Genomic DNA, 25,713 nt, shown 5'->3' with positions numbered 1-25,713 from the left:
CTTCTGGTTTTTAGAACTTGATTGTACCAGGTGAAATTGTAATAAATAAAATGTATGAGATAATAGTCAGACTTGTCCTTTCCTCAAGCATAGCTCCTTGTAGAATATTTTATAAAACTTAAGACCTCTTAAAGCATTACTAATCTGTAAAATGAATGCTTGAAAGGGTCTGTTTTTCTACTTTGCCATCTGTGCATTTTTCAGTTTATTTCTTTTATTAATTTTTAATTGACTTGCAGGTTTTGCCGTGGTTGTAGGCAAAGAAAAGCAGAAAACAACATATGGCAAATACTAATTACGTTGTTTATGATGTTACTGGATTTAGCTGCAATGTGATAACAGTGGTGGGGATATGTGGACTAAATTCTTTCTTTTCATACCAGGTGACTTCTGCCTGATTTTACAGAAAATTTTCTGGTCAAGTGGCCTCATTTCTTTCAGCCTTCCTGAAAGTTTACGAATCTGTGTTAGAAGATCAGCATGTCAAATGAAAAAAATTCTAAGTGCGCCAGAAATGGTGCTTCTTAATGATCAGGTTTGACTTCTGTATAATGCATTATGAAAACTACACAAAACCAGCTATGTTTTAGAGGGATTTTTACTTGGGGAGCATTCTTTCTTCTTTGGGAATTGAGCATTCTGTAAGCTAAGTTTGTTGCTGTGTTACTGGTAATGACTAGAATTAATGTACTTGCATACTGACCTGGTTAGGTAAGGTTCACAGCTCTAAAAATAGACTGGTGTAGTGCTTGGAAACCATAGCAAAGTTAAAATACCTATAAAAACTCTTTTTCTTTCCAAGGATTCACTTTGGTATGAATGGTTCCATGCACATTAATCCTGATGGAAGCCAAGACAGAAATGGAGCACAACCAATTTTGGAGATACAGCTTATGGAGGATACTGTTTGTTTTTGGGATGTGACAGTAGAGTATAGGTAAAGCAGAAACTAATGAAACAATTTATTTCTTTTTATAACTATCTTTTAAGGTAAATGAAAAAATAATGTACAAATTGTTAAGTGCTAGGACTCTGTCAAGAAAAAAACTTCCTAAACATATCATATTTGTTGGTATGGTAATTTGAGTTTGTTACTTTTGTATCAGAGCTTACATACAGTTAAAGTAATTCTATGCCATAGTGTCATTAGGTAGTGTCAAAACTGGGAATGAAAGTTGGATTTAATTTTATCCTTAGATCTGTATGCCGAAGCCATTGCTCTGTTAATTTCTATCCAAGTCTCACTTCTTAACAAGAGTAACAAACAACCTGTCACGATTACTGGTTTCAAGTTTTTATGCTCCCAAGGTTGGGTTTTTATTTTTTTTCTTTATGGAAGCAAATCTTTATAATTGTTCTAATTTACATTAAGCAGATGTTTATGCCCATTAGCACTGTACTTCACATTGCTAAAAAAAACATCAGGAAGTTTGATTTTAGTGATCTAGGCTCTTGAGTGGAAATGGGCATGTAAATTCATGCAACATATATAAGTGTACGAAAAATTACAAACTACAAAATCTCATGTAAGCCAAGACTTCTTATATGGTATTATTTTCAAATAAGTATGCTTATCCTAATAATACATATCTTAAAATATGAATATATAGTTTTCTAAATTTTGTAACTACTGTTAATAATCTACTACTACATACATCTATTACATAATTGTAATTTGCTCAGTTGATTAGAGCATGGTGCTAATAATGCCAGGATTGAGGGTTTGATCCCCATTTGGGCCATTCACTTAGGAGCTGGACCTCATGATCCTTGTGAGATCCTTCCAACTCAGAATGTTCTGTGATTCTTTGAAATATAATATATAAATTGATTCTACATATATATATATATATATACACACACACATAAATGTCATGTTGTAACTAGTGGACCATGTGACCATACAGTTCGGTATGTTTGAGAGTCCAAACACGTGGGCTTTCCATCTTGGAAGTAGTTTTAAAGCAAGGAACTGGCAAATATTTTTCAAGCTACTAGGAACAAAATGAGATTGGACTAGATGCATGTTCCATGCATGTATCATTGACCTGTTTTTGGAAGAGGTGTTTAATGGAATTTCTGTACCATTTCTTGTCACCGGTATTTTCATGGTTTCTGTTATCTGCCTGTAATGTTCTAATTTGTTGTGTTGTTCTTAAAACCACACTGCAATATTAGAATATATTCAAAATAAAAATTAATCAGTGTATTTTTCTCTTCCAGAAATGCAGCTGAGTGTGAGCAGAAAGTCAGGATGATGGAAAGTTTGGATGTCTGTTCTCCAAAGTTTAGCTTCTCAAGAGCAGAACATGAGATTAAGCAGCAGAACACCCGTATGTTGTGTGATGTGTTGCTGGATCAATCAGTATTACCTGGAGTGGGAAATATCATAAAGAATGAAGCACTGTTTGATAGTGGTCTTCATCCAGCTCTTAAGGTGGGTGAATGTCTCAAGATGGTTTTAAGGACATCAAAATATTAAGAATTTAAATACATGTTTATTTAATATTTTGCTATCTTCTTACCTTTGTTTTGTCATCTGTAATTTCTTAAGTTATTCTTGGACACTAAATGAATGTTTTATCATTATAACAAGAGGTTTTTGTCGTGACACTCCTTGGAGCTGATAAACTTTCATATTTTAAGTCTGGCATCCTGTTAGGCTGCCATTAAACTGACAGTCCATAAATAAGGGAATGTGAAAAGTGCTCGGGTTTTTTTGTTCATTTACTACCCAAAATAGTTTATGTGGTAGAGTTGATAATTTTTGCAGATGCTTCTTGCACTTCTTATTCTGCTAGCTGGCTTCAGTTGTTTTTTCTACCATTGTTTATCATACTTTTTCTGTTTTAAGATCCTCAAGCATGTTTTCAAACTTTGGTTGAGAAGATGATATTTGCAAAACAGAGATTTCATAGGATGTAAATGGAAACTGGAGAAGATTAGTAACTGAAGTTTTTTAAACATAGTATTTCGAAAATTGTTCATAGGATTAATCTGGATTTTAATTTTATGTGTGATGTGGCAGAGAAAAAAAAGGTGATTTAAAAGTTTGGGTTCTTAAGAAAAATAAATTTGGTTGATACATCTCTCTAATTGGGATGCCTTTGAGTCATGAATTCTTCCTGAATATGTCTCAGAGGAAAGAGCCTCAGATGATAGGTCATAATATGATCCATGAGGAAATTAGGAGGGATGTGAGACTTAACTAACTCTGTTATGTGATCGTGAACTCTTTGGTCAATACAGGGCAAGACAACAGAATTTTCTAGCACGTATTTTGCATGGTTGAGGCAAAGCATGTTGTTTGGTATGCAAGCAGTGAGTTTTTGTATTATAGAATGTAAACATGTACTGTGTTACTGAGATGATACTTATAATACAGAGTCAGGGAATTACCACAACATGGAGAAAAGCAGCTCCACATCAGTGTTCAAAGTGCACCTACACTCATAGGTCTTTTTTTGCCATTGTCTCTTAGCATTGTAATATTCTAAAACTCATTCTTGTCTTTCTTACAGGTTTGCCAACTGACAGATGAGCATATACGTCACTTGGTGAAAATGACACGTGACTTTACCCTGCTTTTTTATAAGGTATTGGCACATATTTCTGGAGAACTTCCAAAATGTTATTCTGGCATGCTAGCTGTGTGTGATCATCTGGTGAAAACAGTATAAAGATGCAACAAAGCAAGTTTTTCCATGAATAGCAGTGTTGGTTTGTGGGCTCTTTATTAATTGTGAATTGTCACGTGATGGAAAGGTAGGGAGAGTCAAGACTGTCAAAATATGCAGTTGGGCCCAAAAGACTTTCACAGATGCAGCCTGAGGGCCAGTTCAATCTTTCTGTGCGTGTGCTGTTATGCCAGTCTGAACATGTCAGGATTGATGTAGGCTAAGCACAAAGTTACATGTAAGGTTACATAAAGATTACTCTTCAAACTAGGAACTAGAGATTGTCCCAGGGAAGTACGAAGGTAGTTGATGTGGCTTCCTATATAAATCTTGAAATAGCAATTAAATTTATTTGGCTAAATAGTTTGCAACTTCTAACAACTTTTTTTTTCCTAACTCAGATAATGGATTTGGTTGATAAAGTGAAATAAATTACAATTTCTCCCTACTGCTATAACTTCATAGGACTTAATTGCTTCCTGTATAAGCTCCATAATTCATGGGGCTCTTTAAATTTCCACAATAGAAAAAAAGAAAATTTGACCTAATTCTTCTATGTTTTGTTTCTTTATGCTGCAAACAAAAAAAAAAAAAAAAAGAAAAAGAAAAGCAGTAATGACATTTTTGTCTTTTTCTCTTGATGTTCATGAAAGGCAAGGAGCTAGCAGTGCTAAAAAGAATTTTTTTTGGTAGGTGAGGGCACCTAATATTCCTAAAATCATAAAGGCTAAAACTTTAATTTGTTTAATAGTCTGCTTAAGTATCTACTTTCCCTCAACCCACTAAAGAGTACTTTGGTTTGTTGGTAGGGAAATGTTTTCATTTCTCTGAAATTCATAATGAAGTCTGCCAGTAAAGTGACACCTTCTAGTTCTGCAACAACTCTAATACTCAGAAATTTAAAGGCTTTTGGGCTGATAATTAACAAGTTATACTTTCTGTTTAGCCAATTTGAAAACCTCTGTAGTCCGCACTTAGCAGTCAAGTACTTTTAAGAGGGCTAGCCTCTCCTTCCATGTTAGAGACATAACGAAAATATGTTAATGAGGGATAGTGCCTGAATTTTTTTAATAGACTGTTATAGATTGTTTGCAGTCATCATACTGTATCATTGCAGACGCAAAGGTGAAGAATGCTGTTTGTGTAAAAAGCTGTTGCTTTTGTTTGTTTTTTGCATAACTGGATGGGAAAAAACTACTCATAAGAAACTGACTGAAAACCTTGAGGAGGCAGCTGTGAATATTCGTGCAAATATATATTAGTAATTCCTTCTGATTGAATTACTAGTTTGCACTGGCACAAGAATTCTCTTTCAGCAAAACTGATGAATAAGAGCACAGTAGAAGCATATATACTGTGCTCAAAGACACCTGTGTTTTGGGAGAACTCCAAGGGTTTTCATACATTATGGAGCTAGAGCTAGTGAACTCTGCCAGAGCTGTGCTGGTATTACTTGGACAGCTGTGGTATCGTTTGAGCTGAGCCCAAGGATTTGCAATTGTAGGGCAGCAACTTGGGTGGCTCTGCAGAGTTGGCTGCATCTCTACTGGGCTCTTCTTGTTTGGAATTTTTTTTTTTTGCCGCTTTTAGCTGTAGTATGTCTATGCGGACTTCATGGGTGTTTTGGGAATTGTCTCATAAAATGTGCCTGCCAGCTGTCTGGAGGCTTTTCAAGTCACTGCCCTTGGGCTTGTACTGTACTTAATTTAATATGGCTTTCTGCCAGACTCTGGGGAGCTCACCATAGTGCCAAGTGGCTTTTCAAGTAGTTTGGCATGGCCGGGGCCAAGATATAGCTGAGCAACTTTACTGGGTACTACCCACCATTTACAGAATCTTGGGAATATTTCTGCATTGCACAGTTCTTTAGGTTTTGGAAAGGCTTATTAACCCAGACTGTAGCATTGCATCTGAGCTGTGCTGAGTTTTTGGGTCTTTCAGGGTGAGAGAAGGCGGTGTTTGTTTTGTGGTTTATGTTTGTTTTGTTTTCTATGCTGCATTGATTGGAGTTCATTAGCTCTTCAAGAAGACTCCTGCAGGTGTCAGGTCAAAGACAACTGATGCTGATTCAGAGCTAGCTGGTCCAGCTGAACTCAGAGAGTTCCTAGCATGTATTTGCTTGCACCTTGCTAGTATGCTTTTTTTTTTCTGTGTTTTATTTCATTATATGGAGAATTACAGACACTATTATACCTGACTTGTCAATTCTTTACATAAAATAATGTGAAATACAGGGATAGCCTTTATTAGTGTCTCTCTTAAATAACTTCATCTAGTCATTGAGTTGACAATTTATGTAGTGCTTTTTATTTTCAGACTCATGTAAAATTGATCCTGAGTCTCTAAATAGGATTTAGGATTTTAACCATGTTCTGTTGTAGTGCCGCAGAACAGGGTCTCCGCTGTACCGACACTATAAGGTGTACAAGCGCCCAGCCTGCCAGGAGTGCAGTGGCAGCATCACTGTGTGCCGTCTGGGAGACCATAACAGGATGACTTACTTCTGCTCTCGATGTCAAAAGGCAGATCCCCGGCTCGTCAATCTTAGGTATGATGGTAGCGTCATGGTGGCATTTTTAAGCACTTCAAAGTGCTGTTACAGTAAAAGGACACCCCCTTTGAAATAGAATGGATCTGAGTGCATTTTATAACTAAATTAACTATGCCAGACAAAACCAGAACATGTTGCAAGAAAATAAAAAATTGCCTATTGGTATTTAAAAATGGTTAGAAGCTTCGATTCTTTGCTACTATTCGTTTCAAAGGTGTCATCTATTATGAAGCAGCTATTACTTTAATCAAATGTAGGAATTATGAAACAATTCAGAGTACTCAGATTTATTCACTGAAACTAAGTCACCGGAAAAGTTGCCCTTTGTTCTTGGTGTTATCAATGTAAAGGGCATGGATGTTTCCATACAATTGAGTTGGATATCATGAAGTAGAAATTTGTCTTTCTTTTTGCAGGATAGCCCCATCAGTCCTGGCATATCTAGATAGCTGTGCATCTGTGCAATTTTCTTCTGGATGTAGAATTATACTGAGGATAACTAACAATTCAGTAAATTCAGAGTGCAGCAAATATTTTAGGGGCTTAGTACTTTTTCTTTCTCCTTATTGGATTTTAAAAGCTTTTGCTATAGGTGTGCTACAGAGACACTTTTGCTTCCACATAAATTGTGCTAGCAGCAGCTTTCCTTCTTTTATTTCAGGAAAGCAGAAAGCACATTTGATATCACAAAGGGTCAAAAGGTAAAAGTTACAAAAATACCTTATTCAGACTTAGGCATCTGTTATTCTTGAAAATTTTCATCTGAGGCTTCACAATTCAGCCTTTATACTCTGTCAGTCTAATATAAGATGCTGTTTCACTTTGCGACTTTGCCTCGTTAGTGTATGTGGAGGTGTGTATATATATATATATTTTAGATGAGATTTACAGAACACATAAATCCCTCTCCTACCTCCAAGCTTCTTTCAAGACTCAGATGTCTGAAGGGATTTTGCTTAAAGCTTAAAAAATTGCCTTTGAGTACAGATCAAATATCGAAAATTCCAGCATGGAAGATAAATATTTCACAAGCTGATAACCCAAATCTGCTGTAGTTTCAGAAAGTAATAATGAGAAATATTTTGCAAAAATGTAGGAAGACAGCATTCTTCTATTGAGTCAGATAACTAGAAAACAGTGTCAGGAAAAAATCTTTCTGTTTTCTAGAACAAGTAGTGATTTAGCGTTTTGTTGTTGTACTTTTAAATAAACAATTAAAGAGTGCTGTATTAAGTGAAAAACATGGTAGTGGTAGCTATAAAATAAAAAGATGGTTTCTTGTCTTGTCTTATTCTAATGGTCAGTTTTTTGTTTTCTACTGCTCTCTTTTCAATTTTACAGTAATTGTTACTATATAAAATTATGTAGCTCAAGTAATTTATTTGCCATTCCAGGCTTTTCACATTTAAAGACTGGAAGGGGCCCATGTGATTAGACTGACTTGCTACAGATCATAAACTGTAGAATTCAACCTCGTGGTTTTGGGGTCAAGTCAACTAGCTTAGGATTCTGCTCAACTGAAAAAAAAATTAGAAAATACACATTATAAACTTAGCCTATCAAATTCAAATGTACCTTGAATGTAAAGAATAGACCTTTCCGCACATATTTCATAAACTGGGAAAGGGTATGGGTGGTATAATGACAGAACAGATGACCCAGGGCAACAACATGGAATTAAATTCCCAAACATGACACACTGAATATATTCAGTCTAGTAATGCATTTTTTGATAACTGAGTAGAACAATTGATCTAATAATGTGAAAATACCCATTTTGACACTTACAGTTCAGCTGTTTTGTTTGCTAGCCACAGTATTTTGGTGAATGCTGCTGTAATGTCTGTTCTCCCTCTTAACAGCATAGACTCTCTGGAATGTCAGCAGTTTTCATTATCCTCCTTAGTTTTCCTGTTGTGGAAGATGTGTTAGGTAGTGGATATCTCTACCATTATCTTAGAGCTCTAGCCTCTTCTAGAAAGTGATCATTATGGAAAAAGTGATGGGTCAAAGGAGAGTGTCACAACAGTGCCCAACTACAGCATTTGCATTATTGATTGAAGTGCTTAAATTCTTAGGATTAATAAAAGTCTCCAAAAAGTCCACAATTCCACAAAAACTATATAAAACAATATAAGCTTGACAACTTATCAACCATAAGTTGGATAATATCATAGCACTTAGAAGCATACATACATAACTTACTGAACAGGTAAATTCAAGCTACAGTTAATATTAATATGCTGTCAGTGTTTGGATAATATGACAAGAGCAGCCCCTCCTAACAGGAAGCTGTAAAGGAGTAACTATGATTCTAAATCAGCCTATCAACCCAGGAGGTTATAATTTACAGGAAAATAAATACAACTAAATCTTTAGTGGTGTCTGGAGTAGCTTTGTCTTACAAGTCACAGCTAGGTTCCTTAATTTTAAACAGGTTCCTACATTTTAAAAGGCTTTCCAGCAAATGATGACACACAAGAGACTTTCTAACTTTTAAAGCTGTCAGTGCTTTCAGCTGTTGTGATAGCAATGTGGACTTATGTGTAGCATTTAAATGAGGACAAAAAAAAATTATTTGCTAGGCTGTGTGATTTCTGCAGTTCATCATCTAAGCAGTTCTTCATCCAGTAATGCATTTGTTAGCAAATCTTGTGTACAAGAGATGGGGAAAAAGCCCTGAAACAGTCTCTCTTTCTCACCAAGCTTTTTGCTGCATTACTTGGAAATGGCAGGGAATCTGAGAGACTGGGGCATTGTCCTGGAGAGTACACTAGTTGATAATTAACTTTATGTCAATTTCTTGTTTAAATATTTTTATTTGTGTTACTTCTGCAGCAGCTGGAAAGATTTGGCCTTGAGGTAAAGAAAAGAAAAATCAAACTTGAACACTGACATGCTGTCCAAGCTCTGATAGGAGGCTTAACACTGCATGCTGCTTTTCTATAGCCCATGCCTCCCTGCACAGAGTGGTGTAAGGCAATTTGTAGGGGGAACGTCACAAAACACTAACATCATTCTTTTGTTTCACAGTAAACTGCCAGCTAGAAACAGCCTAATTGGCTGGGCATATGGCAGGGGGTCATGTTCTAATGAACATGTTGCTCGGAAATCTGAAGAGGAGTGGACGTGTATGTGCTGCACCCTAATAAACAAGCCTTCTGCTGAAATTTGTGATGCCTGTTTGACTTCAAGACCTAAAGGTAGTGAAGGGTTGTCTGGCATCTGTATTGGGAAAGAGGGGAGGTCTATGATTTCAGTGTAGTTTTTATGTAGAAGTGTCTCATTGTGAATCATATATATATGTAACTAGCAAACCTGAAGTCAGATTCTGAGAAAATCTTACACAGACAATATAGAAACTGTCTTGTCTTAAACCCTGTGAGTGTCATCTTCCAACCTGGTGTGCAGGTGGGATTCTATAGATTAGTGTCTTCAGTGACCCTTTGTTTTTACTGGGGCAAGGAGTGAGAAAAATATCAATTCTTTCAACTCTCTGTAAAATCCTTCAAAGTTTGCAGTGTAAGTCTGAATTAGGTAATTTTCTGACCTTTCATGATTTCTGTAATTTTTTCGTGTGAACAAAAGCCATATATTTTAGTTCCCCTTTCTAAAAGGATGCCAGGTTTCTCTGGGGCTACTTTTTTCCCTTCAAGTTCAGAGTAAAAATGATTCTGAACTTCTTACCTCAATTTGTTGTTTGTCTCTTGTTGGAGCTTTTAATGCTGCTATCTACATGAAATATTGCTTCATTGCTTAATCATTTTATGACTGGAGTGATGTGTGGAAAACCCTTTTTTGACACTAGCTATAGTTCTTTTTCTCAGGTCAGGAATCAATAAAAGTATGTCTTTGTGCCTTACATGACAGTTGTTGGCAACACAGGCTAATCTTGCATAATTCTTCTGCCAAATCAGCACCAGAAACCTGAAAATTTTAATCTGTTCATAGAATAGGATTTACCAACCAACATTTATCCTGGAATTAATGCTGTCTCCTGGCTTTTATAATATATTCTGCCATGTGCACAAATGCTTTACTTTAAGTTTTGAAACAAAACTTGTTCCTTCTCATGTACTTCTGAGTTTTACTTGTTTAGTTATATGCAATTACTGAAATCAGGTGTGGAATTTGAAGCTGTCTTAGACTCGATGGAAGACTGTTGGGAAATCTTTATTTTTTTAAATATGACTTTATTTTTGCATAGGAGTGATATTTGATTTTTTTTTCAAAATAGGTTTGCTTACCTCTCTTTTTTTTAATCCTTAGGAGTCTTTCTCTTCTCACTTGGTTCAGTGTTTGTTTTTTTATGTTGTTTCTAAAATTACCTACTGTCAGCAGAAAAGTTTGAATATTTTTGAGGGCAGGATACTTGGTCTGTAAAATTAGCTGCTGGCCCTACAGCCAAAATAATTCAATCTGTAGACAGATAATTATTTACCATTACATTGCAATTTCCCATGCTCCTTTGCTAAGTACAAGGCTAAGCCAATACTATTCTGTCTTAAAAAGTCTGAATGAAACCAATATGTTTGACTGTGCAGTAGTGGCAAAATGGAAGGTGCCTGGAAACAAGTAATGTTCCAAGTGAAATGTAGAGATTCTTTTTTTTTTCTGAGTGAGAATGCCTTTGGAGAGAGTGTATGTCTCATCTACCCATGTTCTGCTTAATTCCCTCTTTGTTGTATGGAATACACTGGATAATGTAGAAAAGAAAGGACTCTCTCCTGGGACACTGTGGTTTCACAGCTACCTAAAAAGATTGCACATAGGATGCCATTAGGTTTTCACCCTTTTCTCAGGAAGGGGATTACCTACAGCCTCCTTATGTATTAAATTGGCATTAATAAACTATTCCTATTCTTTTGAAATTATTATTGCCCACTAGGAGGGCCTCTGATTCTGTGAAGAAACTGTTGTTTATATCACAAAGCAAATGTCTGGACTGCTTTCTTCTGAAAAGCCTCTTACAGTCAGTAAGTTTGGATGAACACAGTTTGGAAAGGATGGGAACTCTGAAAACACTAGAAACCCCAAAATCTTAATATTAATTTTTGTGTTAATAGTAAGGTAATACTTAAAAAGTGGATAATGCATTGCTGCTTGGAGGTACTATAGTCTTTGATATCCCATTATTGAGGTTATCAAAAGTTATTTTGAAAAAATTAAATACTTTAATCTTTGTGTTTGGGCCAAATTAAATTTTCTATGGTTAAGTGTCTGATAGCTTTAATTTATGTAGTACTATTAATTGATTCTACTCAAGCAATAGTAATGCTATCTTGAAACACATTTTACATGACTAAGAGTGCATGAGTTTTTTATTGTAAGAAATTTTGTACTCATCTAATTTGTGACAGGTTTTGAGATGGTACTGTAAATTTACTCTTTCATTCTCCAATGACAATTTATGAATACAGATCAGAAATATAATGTAGAATTCTATGCAGAAGGATTATAACTAACAACTTTTTTCCTTAGTTCCAAAGATGGAGAGTTTTGAAGATTCTGCAGCCTTTAACACAAACTTAATGAAGTACCCTTGTAATGATTTCAGAAAACCAAGCACAGAAATAAAGATCAATAGGAAAACTGCATTTGGAACTACAACTCTTGTCTTAACAGATCTTGGTAACAAAACTGTTTTGAGAAATGATATCCAGGTATCTGGTGGACATTCTCAGTGTGTTTTTCCAAAAAGCAATTGTAAACAGATCCAAAGCAATGCCTGCCAGTCAGGGGGAAGCATAGATAAGGACTGCTCAACAAATACAGCTGCCCTGGCTTCGTCCTCCTGTCAGCAACCTATCTCTTTCAAACACATACAGAAGAAACAGAAAACTGACCATGTACCTTTGGTTCACCCATATAATACAGCAATCAGGTATGTATTCTAAAATGAAAGCAAGTATTTATAATCCCATAAACTAACTTTATCCTTAAATATTAATTGAATACTGTGCTGTTTGGCTCAGACAGTGTTGTCTTTGGATTTCTGCCAGAGGTAACTTATTCTAGGCTAACTATAATTTCATTCAGATTTCAAAAGGACTGAATTACCTAGGCTGTCATTAGAAAAGTCCTGATTTTGGCATCTAGCCAGTACTGCTGTAAGCTAAACAGCTGTTCATAGTTCAGCTATTCCCATTGAATAGGCCAGTCTAGTTTTAATAGGTCAAGCACATTTCTACCTAAGGAGTTGCCTGATCTTAGCACTGTAGTTGCTATCTGCTTAGAGAGATCTTAAAATCAGTGTGAAAGATTACAAAAGGAAGTTGTCTGGATGAATGTATTCTAATTGAAGTTATTTGTCAACTGCCAGGTTTTAGCGTTGTTCCTTGAGAGGAAGATCTGTACAGTTACCTTGATGAGCTTCCCATCACTGCTTTTACTCTTAACTTCCCTCCCCATTCTATATATAACCACTTCAGTGCTCGACCCATACTTTTATTTACAGAGCCCTGTTCAGACACATCCATTGCCTAGTTAAGAGAAATGTGAGAATCTATGAGGGTTGTCACGGAAAAGTTGGGCCGATAGTAACAACAGTAATGGGAGTGCAAGGTAGATGTCACTTACAATGGTAAATTATGCAGGCTGAATGTGAAATATTGATGATATGTTACAAAATTCTTCATCATGTGTCTGTTCTGAAATACAGAAATTACTTCTTACATTGCTGAAGAACCAGTTTTGAAATGATGTCGCTGACTAGGCAGGCTAGACAGAATGAATACAATTCCTCTTCACACTTTCAGTACAGACTGAGGAACTGAGGCTGTAGGCGGGATAATTGAGAATACAGAGGACTGTAAACAAGAAATGAGATAGTATCAATCATGACAACAGGTTGTTGTAGCAAGTCATCAACTGAAATGCTTTTTTTTATAGCATTTTCTTAAACAACCAAAACCAACAAAAAATCTGTTGGTTATTTTTATCTTCTTGTGTTTTAATGAGGTGTTGGAATAAAACTGCTGGTGTCTGCAGGACTGCAATCATCCAGACATAGAAGACAACATAAAATTCCTAAGCTGATAACTTGACCAGAATGAATTAATATTTTCTTCTTTCATTAAGGTTCCATTACTGCTTTTCTGCTCTATAAATATATTGGAAAGATACATTCCAGAGCATTAATCTTTTTCATGTCACTATTTTTAAATGAAACCTTGTGTATTTTAGATAGTCAGAAACTGTCTCAATCATGAGGAAGAAGGAAACTTTATCCCTTTCAGAGAATTCCATTTCATCCCATCATCTGGATTATTTCTTTTTCAAATGTGATTTGGAGCATTACTGTAACTTTTCAGTAAAGAGGGTGGGAATCTTCTCTGAAGCATACAATTGTCTTCAGACTGGAGTAATTAGTGGTATTGGTCTTTTTCCGGCTGAGAGCAGAATACTCTTTTAGAACATATCAGAATTTGAGGTGGGCAGTATAACATCAGTAGTAATATTTATTTTGTTTCATACATGAATTTGAGTACTTCAAAATAATTTAAGATATGGTGGGGAAAACTGGTATAGTACCTCAAGGGCAGCACACAGTCATGTCTATTCACAACTTGCAATCATTCAGATTTAAAGGTGCACGCAATAGGGTGCATTAGAGAAGCAAGTCCTTTGTCTGTCACTGTGTGCAAAAGTACACTGGGTGAGCTATTGTCATAGTAGGAGAGAGTTGTTTGGCTGCTAATCCCTTTTAAATTATGCAGAAGTAATTTTGTCACCTGTCATTACAGCTCACCTCAAACTAATGTGACAGATGCTACTCGTATGTTGAGCGTGGGGCATCCTCGCTGCAGTAAACACAACCGTCTCTGCAGCCTCAGAGTTGTGAGAAAGGATGGAGAAAACAAGGGAAGGCAGTTTTACTGCTGCCCTCTCTCCAGGGAAACTCGGTGTGAATACTTTCAAGTATGTATAAGACTTCAGGACCTGTTTTTGTTTTTATAATCAGTGCTTGTTCCTGCAACCTCCTTGGCCCAGTGACTTGTCAACCATGGACAGCAGAAATATTCCATTTAAAGTTTGTCATAAATACTGTTGCACACTGAATTGAAACTAAGAGCATAATAATATCTATTGAACTTAACAGTTTTAGTTACTTCTCTTAGTGTTGAGATGGCACCTACTTGTGCAAATGCTCTTAATCTACTTCCAAGTGATGTGAAACAGATGCATAAGAAAAAATACTGGTTTGAGGGAACTTGTAAAAGTTGTTCAGATCAGCTTCTTCCTGAAAGGACTGTAACAAACTAGATCTAATTTTTTCTGGCTAGCCAAAATCCTGACAATCTCTCAGGATGATGATTCTGTAATCTGCCTGGGCAAACCCTCCCACTGCTGCACTAATACCTAACATGACCTTCCTAGCTGCAATTGGTGGCATCTGCTCCTTGCTACAGATGTAGATGTCTTAAAAGAGTTTGACCTGAAAAGTGATCTGACAGTCATGACTATCAGGTAGTTAATAGATGGACTCAAGATAGTAATGCCTAAATTTGAAAAAAAACCTATGTGCTAACATAATTTCAATTTACACCAGTCGAAGTGCATGCAGTTGCAGTTGATGTTAAAGAAAAATCTAAAAAGTGTTCACAAAAGTGATAAAACTAATCTAAGTACTAGGAAGAATTTCTTCTATGGCATCCCCTGTAGGTCTTTTTCTATTGTCTCTTTTAAAATAAGGAATTCATAGCCATCACATGTGCCTGATACCTGTTTCTTTGGCAGTGGGCTGACTTGGATTTTCCATTTTGTAACCATGGCAAGCGATGTGTTATGAAGACTGTGTTGAAGATGGGTCCCAATAATGGAAAGAACTTTTTTGTGTGCCCTCTTGGGAAGGAAAAACAGTGTGGCTTCTTCCAATGGGCAGAAAATGGGCCAGGTATGCAGATTCTTCCATGATGCTTGCATTACAGTTACCTGTTCTTCAGGATGTCTTAAGTGCCTGTAACATTCGTACTAATTTCTGTTTTGTTCTTTTTCCCTGTTCACTCATTAACTAGTAAAAGAGCTCCAATGTAAAGAACAGATCTAGAAAGAGTAATTTTACATAGTCCTATAAAAATTAAACACTGCTTGTATGCAGCCTACAATTATGAAATAAACATTTAGCTTGCAACATAGGGTCATATACTATTGTATTTCTAATAAAAAATTGCACTGTTTCCTTTTTACGTGTATTGTTTTAAATTGCTTTAAATTTTCATGTATTGTTTTAAATTTTCTTAAGTGTAAATATGTTTTTAACAAAAGTGAATAAAAAGAATATACTTTATTAAATACCAGTCTGTGCTTTCTCAGAGCATAAGATGAAACAGCAATGAACTGTACAATTCAAATGTTACAACAGTTGATTGACCTTGCTTATATTTGGAAAATGACAAAAAACTTCCCTAAAACAAATAACATGACTCTTTGGTTTTCTAAATTATATATTCTAAATCCATGTCTTAATGTTTTCTTCTAGTTACTACTGAACATTTTGCCCCCAATCCATATATAATAGATAATAAAATCTTACCTCCAAGAGAGCTAGAACTCAGTTTGTTTGTTGGTTTTACCATGATTTGCTGAAGCAAGAGGTAAATAGAATATGGTAAGCTATCAAATCAGAAACAGAATTCTTCAACTCTTTAGGAAGTGTACTATAGATACCAAGGAAAATGAGACTAATGAAATGGTCATACATCATTCAATTGCAACCAGTTTTAATTGAAAATAATGGGAAATAGTGTTGCTTCCCAGCAAAATATGTGGGATGAAGCACCTTGCAAATGATTCTTTGGTCTGTGCAAACACTTGTGGTATTTTGTTTTATGGAGGACTACTTGATTTTCTTGAGAACATTGTATAACTTCATTCCAATTAAATCTTCTATTCCATGATGCAAAGGAAACCGCTTAATTCTTTTCCTAAGCAGCACAAATTCAGAGGCTTTTTTTCTTCCTCTTTTCAGTAGCGTTTGATACCTTTGAAATCTTTCAAAACTTTCTTTACATGAAGAAAATATTTTTTAATCAGACTGTAGAAACTATAATCTTTATGTTGGTCAATGGCCTCTTTCCAAATAATATATCTCTTTCATGAGGTACAGAACTCCACTTGAGAACAAAACAAGCTACTTCACGTGTGAGGACTTATTTTTCCATTGCCGTCTCTTTCTATGATGCTTCTTGTTGCAATGATATGTTGCTGCTAGCTTGTGCTTATACATCTAAATCTTTAAAATTGCAATCTGACTGGTTCCTCACTTGTACAATTCATTATGGTGATAGTGTTTGATTATTTTTAAATTGTACATGCTTTTGGATGTCTAGCACAGGGATTAATCTTCAGCAGTTCAGTTAAAGTTGAAAAATAAAAAAGAAATACAACCATTTCTGATTACTTGCCTTCTATGAATGTTAAGATTTCTCTGAAGCTGGAGGTTAAATGAATTTTTCAAACTTTAACACATGAAAAATAACAGTTGGGCTCTTACATATTTTTTATCTTAATAGTGAGATGAGAAGTGAATATCTGTTTAAATAAAATGCATACAAGTTTTAAAGGATTAAGTGCATTTATTCACTACTGCAATCACTTTACTTTTTCTGTTCTTGTATTTCTTGACTATGTTGTATATGGCATATTTGTACCAACCTAATTTTGCTATATATGCTAATTGGGTAATGTCACAAGGTGAGGAACAGCAGACAGGGAAATCAAAGGGCAAGGACACCCTGAGATTATCACAGTGAACAAGAAATGAAGGAATCTCACATGTTTACACTTAAAATAGGAAACTAAACAAAAGACTGTGAATTCTAATTCATTAGATGCCTCTGCAAACCTTACTGCTTTTGCCAACACTGCTTTTTAAATTCTTTTTTGTTTTTCCCCTTGGAGACGATGGCACTTTGTAGCTTGTTTAACAAGGTCTGGCTGATAGCTGGTTATAACAAGTTTTGACCAAAAAAGCTGGCAACAAAACTTATCTTGGAATAGATCCCCACTCGACCTTTCAAAAAGACACTGCAACCAAGGGTGCAAAACCAGATAAAAGTCCTGATTTTCAGCTTTTATTCTAATAGTTTACAAATGTGTTTTTATTTTTTCACATTGATTCATCTATCACAGTGCAAGTGATGGAACACACTTCTTTCAGATTTGTATCTGGCTTACACATTTTAATGGTTTGTGTAGCCCACAGTGAACTGTGAAGGCTAAAAAGAATAACAAGACCTAAGTTAAAAGAGGGAGCTGTTTTTCACAAAGATTTTCTGTAATTTCTATTCCTAATGAAAGCAAATGTAAATCTTTTAGAAAAGAAATGTAAAGCTTTTAGAAAAATACAGCCCTTTCTAAAGGCCTTATGGTTCTGACACAGTTTTGTTACTTTGGCCTTTACCCAAACACAACCAAGAGAAATGGGATTTTACCTAACAGCTTACAGGACTGGCTGTTAGGAATGACAAGCTCACATAAGCTCCTTTGACTGGATAATTTCTAAAATGAGGTGCTGAGGACAGTTCTGTAATAAAAAGGAGACTTCCAGTAAAGCTGACTTCTAAGTACTCTTGTGTACAACTTTTAGAGGGCTTTTTTAGACGTTAACACTACACAGTGATAACATGACTTGTAATAGAAACCTGTCTTTCACCTTAAGCTGAAAACACATTTTATATACCATAGAACTAACCTCAAAAAGCCCCTGAACTCAGCTGAGATGCTAAAACAAAACAGGTTTTAGAGGATCAAATCAAGGTCACACAAGTTGTGGAGTAAAAGTTTTAAACTTGGAAAATACTAATGCCGTATGCCATAACCAGTTTCTGCTTTATTAGTAGCACTTTCATTACTGTTACAGTTTAAGTAAGTTTAGGCAGAGTATACCCTTCAGACTGAAATTAATTTTTATTTTACAATTTGTGCCATTTGATTTAGAATCAACAGATTTTATGCCTGGTTTCATGCCTTTAAACCCGTATTTAAAATAGTTTTTTAACCAGGTACTTGTTAAAGACAGGCATGCCATTTGATGTCAATACAAATTCAGCAAATAAATTAATAGAATACAGTAGTAGTCTATTCTACAGTAGTCTTAATTCACAGAGGGACAACTAAATTTACACTAAAAATATGCACTCAAGTTTTGGGACATGACTATGTCACAACTGTGATTACAGAACTTTACAATTATACAGGTATTCTGCATCCACCTTCCTACATAAAAAGGTGTTAGTTCTCACTTGTTTTTCTGGAATGGAAACTTACATAAGAGTCATTTAGCTCGATGACAGAAAGAGACTTTCAAAGAAGCAGAGGATGCCTTCTTAATGTCTGTATGAATGCTGATCATTAGTGGCTAAGCACCTTTCACATGAAATCAAAAGGTATTGTAAAGTCTCTAACAGACTTCACAGCAACTGTGAACATTCTAGAAGATTTAAAATTCTTTTCAATGCCTCTTGTACCTTTTTGCACTTCCTGCAATTCAGCTTGCTGATGATAGGCAGAGTTCATCATCCAGTGTAACTTAATATTCTGCATGTCTGTTTTTTATTTCTCTGATGCCTGAAAGGTTGTTTATTATGTCAAATTTTTACTTAAATATTCAAAACATACATCCAAAATTAATTTAGAAGTGTGTGGGAACGCACTATAATTTATATTAGTGGAACAACAAAACCCAATCAAAGGAGAGAGCCCAACAAATTATTTTCCATATGAAAGCTTATTAAAAATGCATCAAGCACATTTACGGGTGAGCAGAATTCAGAGTGTGCACAGTATTGTCTAAACATAGTTAGTGCTTTAGTTACTTAACTTATTGAATTGCCACTGCTGTAGAAAGTGCAGTTCCCTGCAGAGTATGATTTATAATTTTTTATGATAAAATCAACTTCAAACAACATGACTGTCTTTCAGCGATTAGCCATGTGATCATACTATGAAAAGGTGCTAATACTACTCATTTTTTAATACTGAAGTTCTTGGTGAATCTTCTTAACAGAGAGATAGCAGAGTAAAGAGAGACCTCTTGACACTGAGCAGCAGAGCCTGACTTAAAGGTGGGATGAACTGTGTAGTTAGGAACACTGAAGGGGAAAGTGAAGCTCTGTTTTGGCAGAGGAGAAAGCCCATTTGACTGGTTCAGCTACTTATGGAACTGAAATCTAAGTCAGATGCTAAAAGCCTGTGTGGTCTAAATAATCATCTACCCTACCCTTCTGTAGAAAACGTGGATTTAGAATGTTTTTCTGGCTATTTTCTTTAAACATAACTTCTTTTGTTCAACCACAGTACTCACAATGACAGTGACAGTAACCATTTGATGTGCAAAAAATCCTTCATAATCTATTAGAGACAAGGACACTGCAGTATGGAAGAGACCAGCTGAAATGGGGAAAACTGGGAAATAAATGCATTTTAAGCTTTATTCAAAAAACAATGCAGCACAACACAAGGATTACTAGCTTTGTTACCTGCCCCCAGTTAAGTAGCATTTGCAAGGTGCGTTTGCTCCAGCTAGCTGACTTTTGAAAAGCACAATATTGGCTAAGGCTAACATTATTTCAAACCTAAGGCAATATCCATTAAGAATAACTAGAGAAAAAAATAATGCATAACCTCTCATAAAAATAATTCAGACTACATTTCTCAACTATAAATAATTCTATACCAGCAAAACTCCAAGGGTTTTTATTAAAAAGAAACAAAATCCAAGCAATTATTAATTTACTAAATATGTTCTAGAACTTCAGGATGACCTAAACATAAAAATGAAAATTTTGAAATGTTTATAGAAAAACACTAAAGTTACAAGATATCTCTAAACAAGCTAAAATGTAAATTTCAGTTTTAAGTCTAGACCACATTTGAAGAACAACTTTGCAATATAAAAGTTAAACTCATTACTATAGCAATACTGCTGAGCCTATGGAAGTGAAAAATACATTTCACCAAAGTTCCACTCAAGGCAAAGATGGTGGGCTGTTGGGAAATTTCTTAAGGATGGTACTTTCACATGAAGTGGTCTTGAATATGAAAGTGTAGCTTGCTTTGATTATAACTGAGAAATAACATTTAAGTCAGTACATGGCCTTGTAGAAGATAAAAGTAAAAAATGCACTCAACACTAGAATGCATGAACAAGCTTAAAATCTATTTGTATGCACAAGAAATTATGAAAACAATGCACTTGCTTTTTTCTTTACTGTACACCTAGAATATATAATTTATCCTTGGTTCTCAGGCAGCTCATGTTAGTTGCACTGTATTTGCCACTTCTCAGTTTCCTTCCAAGGTTCAGTCATCACCTAGTATTTCAACGCCATACAGTTTCACCTAGAAATCCCAGCAATATCTCATGCTACACTTCACTAGAAAAACAATATACTTATTTTTAGTCAGCCTAAATTCATTTAATGGGACAAGGCTTTACAATAGAAAAACAAAAACCAAAAAATCCAACCTTCTATAAAAGTAGGATTTCAGCAAATGCATTTCTTAAAAACATGAACTGACTTCAAGTAGACCAGAATAAATATATCTAATATTATCATACCCCATTCTTTTATCATAAATTACTCAGGATTACTGTAAGTAATTTAAACCAGTGTCAGATGCTAGAAGCAGCAAAAATGTTACATAAGAAGTTCACAATAAGGACAGAAGGTTTCAGAAAGTTAGCTTTGAAACTTTTATATCTTTGTGAGACATGGAACCACTGAAAAAGAATTAAAAGTAAAAAAAAAAACCCACCATCACATAAGCACACCAGAAAATATGTTTTCCTTTTGCTACTAAAGGATCTTGGATTCCCACATAGCCCTACCCTGACAAAGATCAGGTGATCAAAGCAAGGTTTAACCATACAAAGTATCCCTCTACAATCCCTCTACAGACTGACTTGGCATTTTTGGACACAGCAATGCAGAATGAGACAAGCATAGAAAAAACTTCTGCCATAAAACTATTCAGATATGCAGATGTTACAGCACATACAGAAGTTTCAACTATTAATATTTTGCTAAATATAATTTGATAAACCAGAGCAGAGTGGGAATGATTAGTTATGGATTGAAACAGAAGGAGAAAAGCAGTTATGGTACAAAATAGAAGATGGAATTCAGGTGAGGGGAATAAAGCCCTGAAACTATAGTGCATACGAGGAGCTCCCTCCCCCCTGAAAAAACTGGCATGATTACTAACCTAAAACTTTATTTAGCAGATCTCAGGTGATGCTAGTTTGCATGTAATACATTAGGTACTAATGAACTCAGTCCCTGATAAAGATTAACAGCTGCAATTCAAACAACTTTTGTTTCCTCCTCATTGCTCTACACAAGCCACATTTGGGTGCTGCCTAGAACACATTACTTTCAAATTCAGTTTAAAGCCTTATTGATTGCACATGGTGGACTAATTTAATTTAATTTATTGTTATATCTACACATGAAGCACATGGAAAAATTCAAGCACTTGAACTTTGTTCCTAAAATCTCTAGAAGCCAGATAAAGCCTATTTATCTTATAACCATTTGGCTGTATCTGTTGTGAAGTCTTAAAAATTGATATGGTATGCAGGACTAACAGCTTTAATGGTAGTAAATACTGCAAGAAAACATTCCTGAGATAGCACTATTAATCAAGTTACACTTTTCTATTTTGTCAAAAATACTAGTCATGTTAATTACACGGTTTCAGGTGACAATCAGCTAACAGGCTCTGCTGATTGAGAGGAGTCTTTTAATGACAGTTTAGGTGATTATATTCATGCTATATTTAGAGCTTGTTTGGGCTGCTTGATTGAAAAAATAACAGAAAAAAACCCTTGTAAGTGAGGCTGGGATTGTTTTCTAGTAGCAAGAATGACTGGGGGACACACAAAATCTGCAGGTCTTGGATTCTGCTCCTTTAGTGGCAGAACTGCAGGCTCAGCCACCAACTGGCAGCAGGCTGCATTTGCTCAGGATGACTGAGTCAAGAACCAGCCATACTCAGTGTTTAAGTGCTAAAAAAGCACAACTGCATCAACTTTGAAAATGAAAGTATACCCAACTGAAACTATTTATTTAAAATCAAGAGTACGTGTAATTACCTTGCTTTTGTGAAAGCTGCTAAGTTAGAGAATACTGTACATATCCACTGAAAATATTGTTTCTTAGATATTGCAAATAATAAAAGGATTTTGCATTGCAAAAAACCAGCAAGGTCAAAAGAGACGACCTTCAATTTTTCATTATGTCCACTCACATATAATTTTGCCACCACAATAAATACATTTTAGTAATGGTAATTTATTCTATAATTTCTTTGCAAGCCTGCCAGATGACCATAACTCTCTTCTCTGGTACAAAAACAAAAACAAGTCCAGCAATTTGTCTGGGTCAGCTAGAACTATAATTTTTCCAGAAGTTTTGGAAAACTTTATAAAGGTGTGAGTTTGAGGCAGCCAAGATGCAGGAAAATACATACTCAGATTGCAGAAGAAAACAAAACAATTCCCACTTATTCCTGGCAATAACAATGAATGAATGAATGAATGAATGAATGTAGCTGTTTCATTTATAAAAGTGCTTGGCCATATGATTAAGACAGATGGCAGTCTGTCTTAATCAGTGTGCACTTTTCTCTTCAGGCTGTAACACTGCTTTACCAGATAGCTCACCCTGAAGCGTCATTTCCATAACCCTGTTAAGCAAGACTGAAGTAAACATTCTTGGATGTAGGAAAGATATACTAATCATTAATTAATTAATTACTGAGAATACAGTGATATCTGCTAAATGGTTCTCCTGTGGACAGGCTGCTAACATTGCCAGAACATCATTAAAAATATTGAAATTTGTTAACTGTAAATTCCACACACAGGATTGCAGACCTGAAACTGGGACTGCATAAAGAAAGGGGTTGTGCCTAGGCTGGTAGTCTCACATATTTGGTTTGAAAATAAAATTTACTCATTCTGTGAGAAAAGAACACCTAGCTTTTAATTCTGAGGCATGAGATATGTATGCTGTTAGTTGTTCACTATTAAGTCATAACATTATTGGGAACAGACACTTGCTAAAATGAAAATGTAAAAAGTTGGAAGTTAACCACACTGACAGCAAATTCTTGTAGTCAAAAGTTTTACCAGAAAGTTGCCTTAATGCCTTATTAGTGAACCACTCAGGAATTTGGTCTGTTTCTGAGCCCTGCTGGTATTCAAGGAATGCTTAACAGATAGTAAAGGAATGGGAGGAAAGGGTTAAAACCAGAAGATGTGGTCAGGAGGAGGGAATAGTTTTGTTCAAAGCAACCTTGCAGCTGGGATTGCTAAAAATGTCAGTCTGGGGGAAAAAAAACAGCCCATTTATTATGTCTGGTGTGGTTTATCCTCTGCCTGTTTTAAGTGGAATTCCTGTGAACATAACACACTCTCACGGAGATGCACAAAGCCTTCTGTAGTAGTAAGACAGGCAGAAACCCTCCTAGTGCCCACCAGGATGAGCTAAGCCCAAGGAGCCTCTGTCCCTGTGTGTCTCTGCTGCCCTGTGCTGTGAACAAGGTTCACAATTAAATAAATCTACTCTACATTTTAGGTGTGGCTTGGAGGTTGCCTTGGTTATCAGTATGTGCTGATTCACACATTACCTAACCAGCACTGCCAGGAACAGACATGGATGAGGATGTGTATCCTTATGGACTCTTCCATCTTCCTAAAGAAGCAGATCTTCACATGTTATCTTCCTCATCATCTCATGTTTCTTACTGAAGCTGTTTCACCCAGTATAAATTAATTGCTACTTATTAAAGGAAAATGAGGAGAAAAAGATTCTTTGGCCTCAGCATTCTAGGATAATTAGGCAGGTTATTATTTGAACATGGATTTTCATGTTCCACACATAATAGCACAGTCATTAGAAGAAATGCAACAAGCCACAGATGCACAAACTCCCTGCCTGCTGAGCAGCGCTCAGGTGGTGGACCAGCAGGTCCATCCAACAAGGCCCTGGGGTTGAGCTTGAGGGCTTGCTATCTTACTAGCAGTGGGAGCTACCGGTTTTATGCAACCCCACTACCAAAATCACAGACAGATGTGGGATACTTACAAAGATAGAAAGCAGCAGCTGCTACAAAGTACTGAGGTCCTAATAAAGCTTAAAATATTGTACTCCAGTGTCTAGGTCTCTTTTGGAATTTCCCAAGAAAAGACAACTTTTCCCTTTTTGGAGAACTCTCAATGAATACTGAGACTAAAGGCTTCAGTAGTACTGTATTGTCCAGGGATTTTGTTATTTGCTGTGAGAAATACTTTATATGTGTGAGAAATACTTTAGAGGCACTTACATGAGATAGCCTATTGGAGGACCATATTGCCTGAACTCCCAGTATGCATTTGAAGTTCTTCCCAAATGCCAAACCTGGAAAAATTTTAGGTACAAAGCAGAACATAATGGTTAAGTTCAACACTGATTGGCATATTATGAATAGCTGCCTGACCAAAGTACAAAAATTATAATTATAAATGACAGTTGGAATATTTATCCGGCATTAGCACTTATATTTCTCATAGTGAGGCACTACATTATTGTTATAAAAGTACAACTTTATGCAAGATCAAACTTCTATTCCCAAGTCTGAAAGAGTCTTGATTTTTCAAATTAAGTTACAGGGTTATGGCTCTATTCTTGAGTGTGCCTGCAGATGTTATCGTAGCTCCACTGAGCATATTGGTGATTGTCTCTTCCCTAAAACTCTTTGTGATTCAGTAACCAGACATCCCCGTGACAGAACTCCCCAAGAATCCAATCTCATAGTCTGTCCAAACACAGCGGTGTTAACACAAAGCACATCTCACAGCGACTTTCAATTAAATAGCCAGTCAAGGAGACTGAATTCATAGTGCTCACATTTTCATAAAGCATTGTAGTAGCAGCAGCTGTTCTGAAGCTGTAAAGCCTCCTCAGTCAGCAGAAATTCAAATTCATATTTTAACAAAGAGAAGGTGATCTGAAAGTTATATGGGACTCTGTACTTTCCCATCCTGAAAATGGGAAACCTATGGTAGATAATTAAGTATTTACATGACAGAAGAGAGAATAAGAGAAACATGACAATAGCCTGTTGATAAAAAAAATAAAAGAATACTAGATGCCCATCCTGATTTTTCATATCGTTTACTGCATTGTATTGGGGGAAAAACAGTAGATGGGCGTCTAGCCAGAGGGTTGAATCATGAAACCTGCAGAGAGACGGGCACCTTACTTCAATCTGCAGGAAAATTTAGAAGAGTCTTCTTTTGCCAAACTAAGAATGTGCTGTCACCAGCTGGATAGTTTCCCGTGCTCCTCAGTGCCCTACTGCGTATTCCTGCATTCTACCTTTTGTTAGTATTAGCAACTGTGTGGCTAAAGTAAAACAGAACAGCTTGCTTACATTCTGAAAAAGAAAAAAAACCCTTTTTTTAGCTAGACAGCAAGCTACTTACCCACATCCTAC

At 35.8% G+C, this 25,713-nt stretch overlaps 1 protein-coding gene across 1 annotated transcript in view; it reads left to right on the top strand.

Moving 5' to 3' along the window:
- Nucleotides 1–15,522, top strand: part of NEIL3 (nei like DNA glycosylase 3) — a 26,614-nt gene extending 11,092 nt beyond the window's left edge. The window contains exons 4-11 of the mRNA XM_031066427.1: nt 803–937; nt 2,224–2,437; nt 3,522–3,596; nt 6,059–6,225; nt 9,262–9,431; nt 11,710–12,112; nt 13,974–14,148; nt 14,968–15,522. Coding sequence (XP_030922287.1) covers nt 803–937; nt 2,224–2,437; nt 3,522–3,596; nt 6,059–6,225; nt 9,262–9,431; nt 11,710–12,112; nt 13,974–14,148; nt 14,968–15,144 — 1,516 coding nt within the window. The 3' untranslated portion in view covers nt 15,145–15,522. The remainder of the gene's footprint in view (nt 1–802; nt 938–2,223; nt 2,438–3,521; nt 3,597–6,058; nt 6,226–9,261; nt 9,432–11,709; nt 12,113–13,973; nt 14,149–14,967) is intronic.
- Nucleotides 15,523–25,713: the final 10,191 nt, after the last annotated feature.

This window comes from Geospiza fortis, unplaced genomic scaffold (assembly GCF_000277835.1).
Source record: "Geospiza fortis unplaced genomic scaffold, GeoFor_1.0 scaffold40, whole genome shotgun sequence".
Taxonomy (NCBI): Eukaryota; Metazoa; Chordata; class Aves; order Passeriformes; family Thraupidae; genus Geospiza; species Geospiza fortis.
This window is presented reverse-complemented; position numbering and strand designations above follow the sequence as displayed.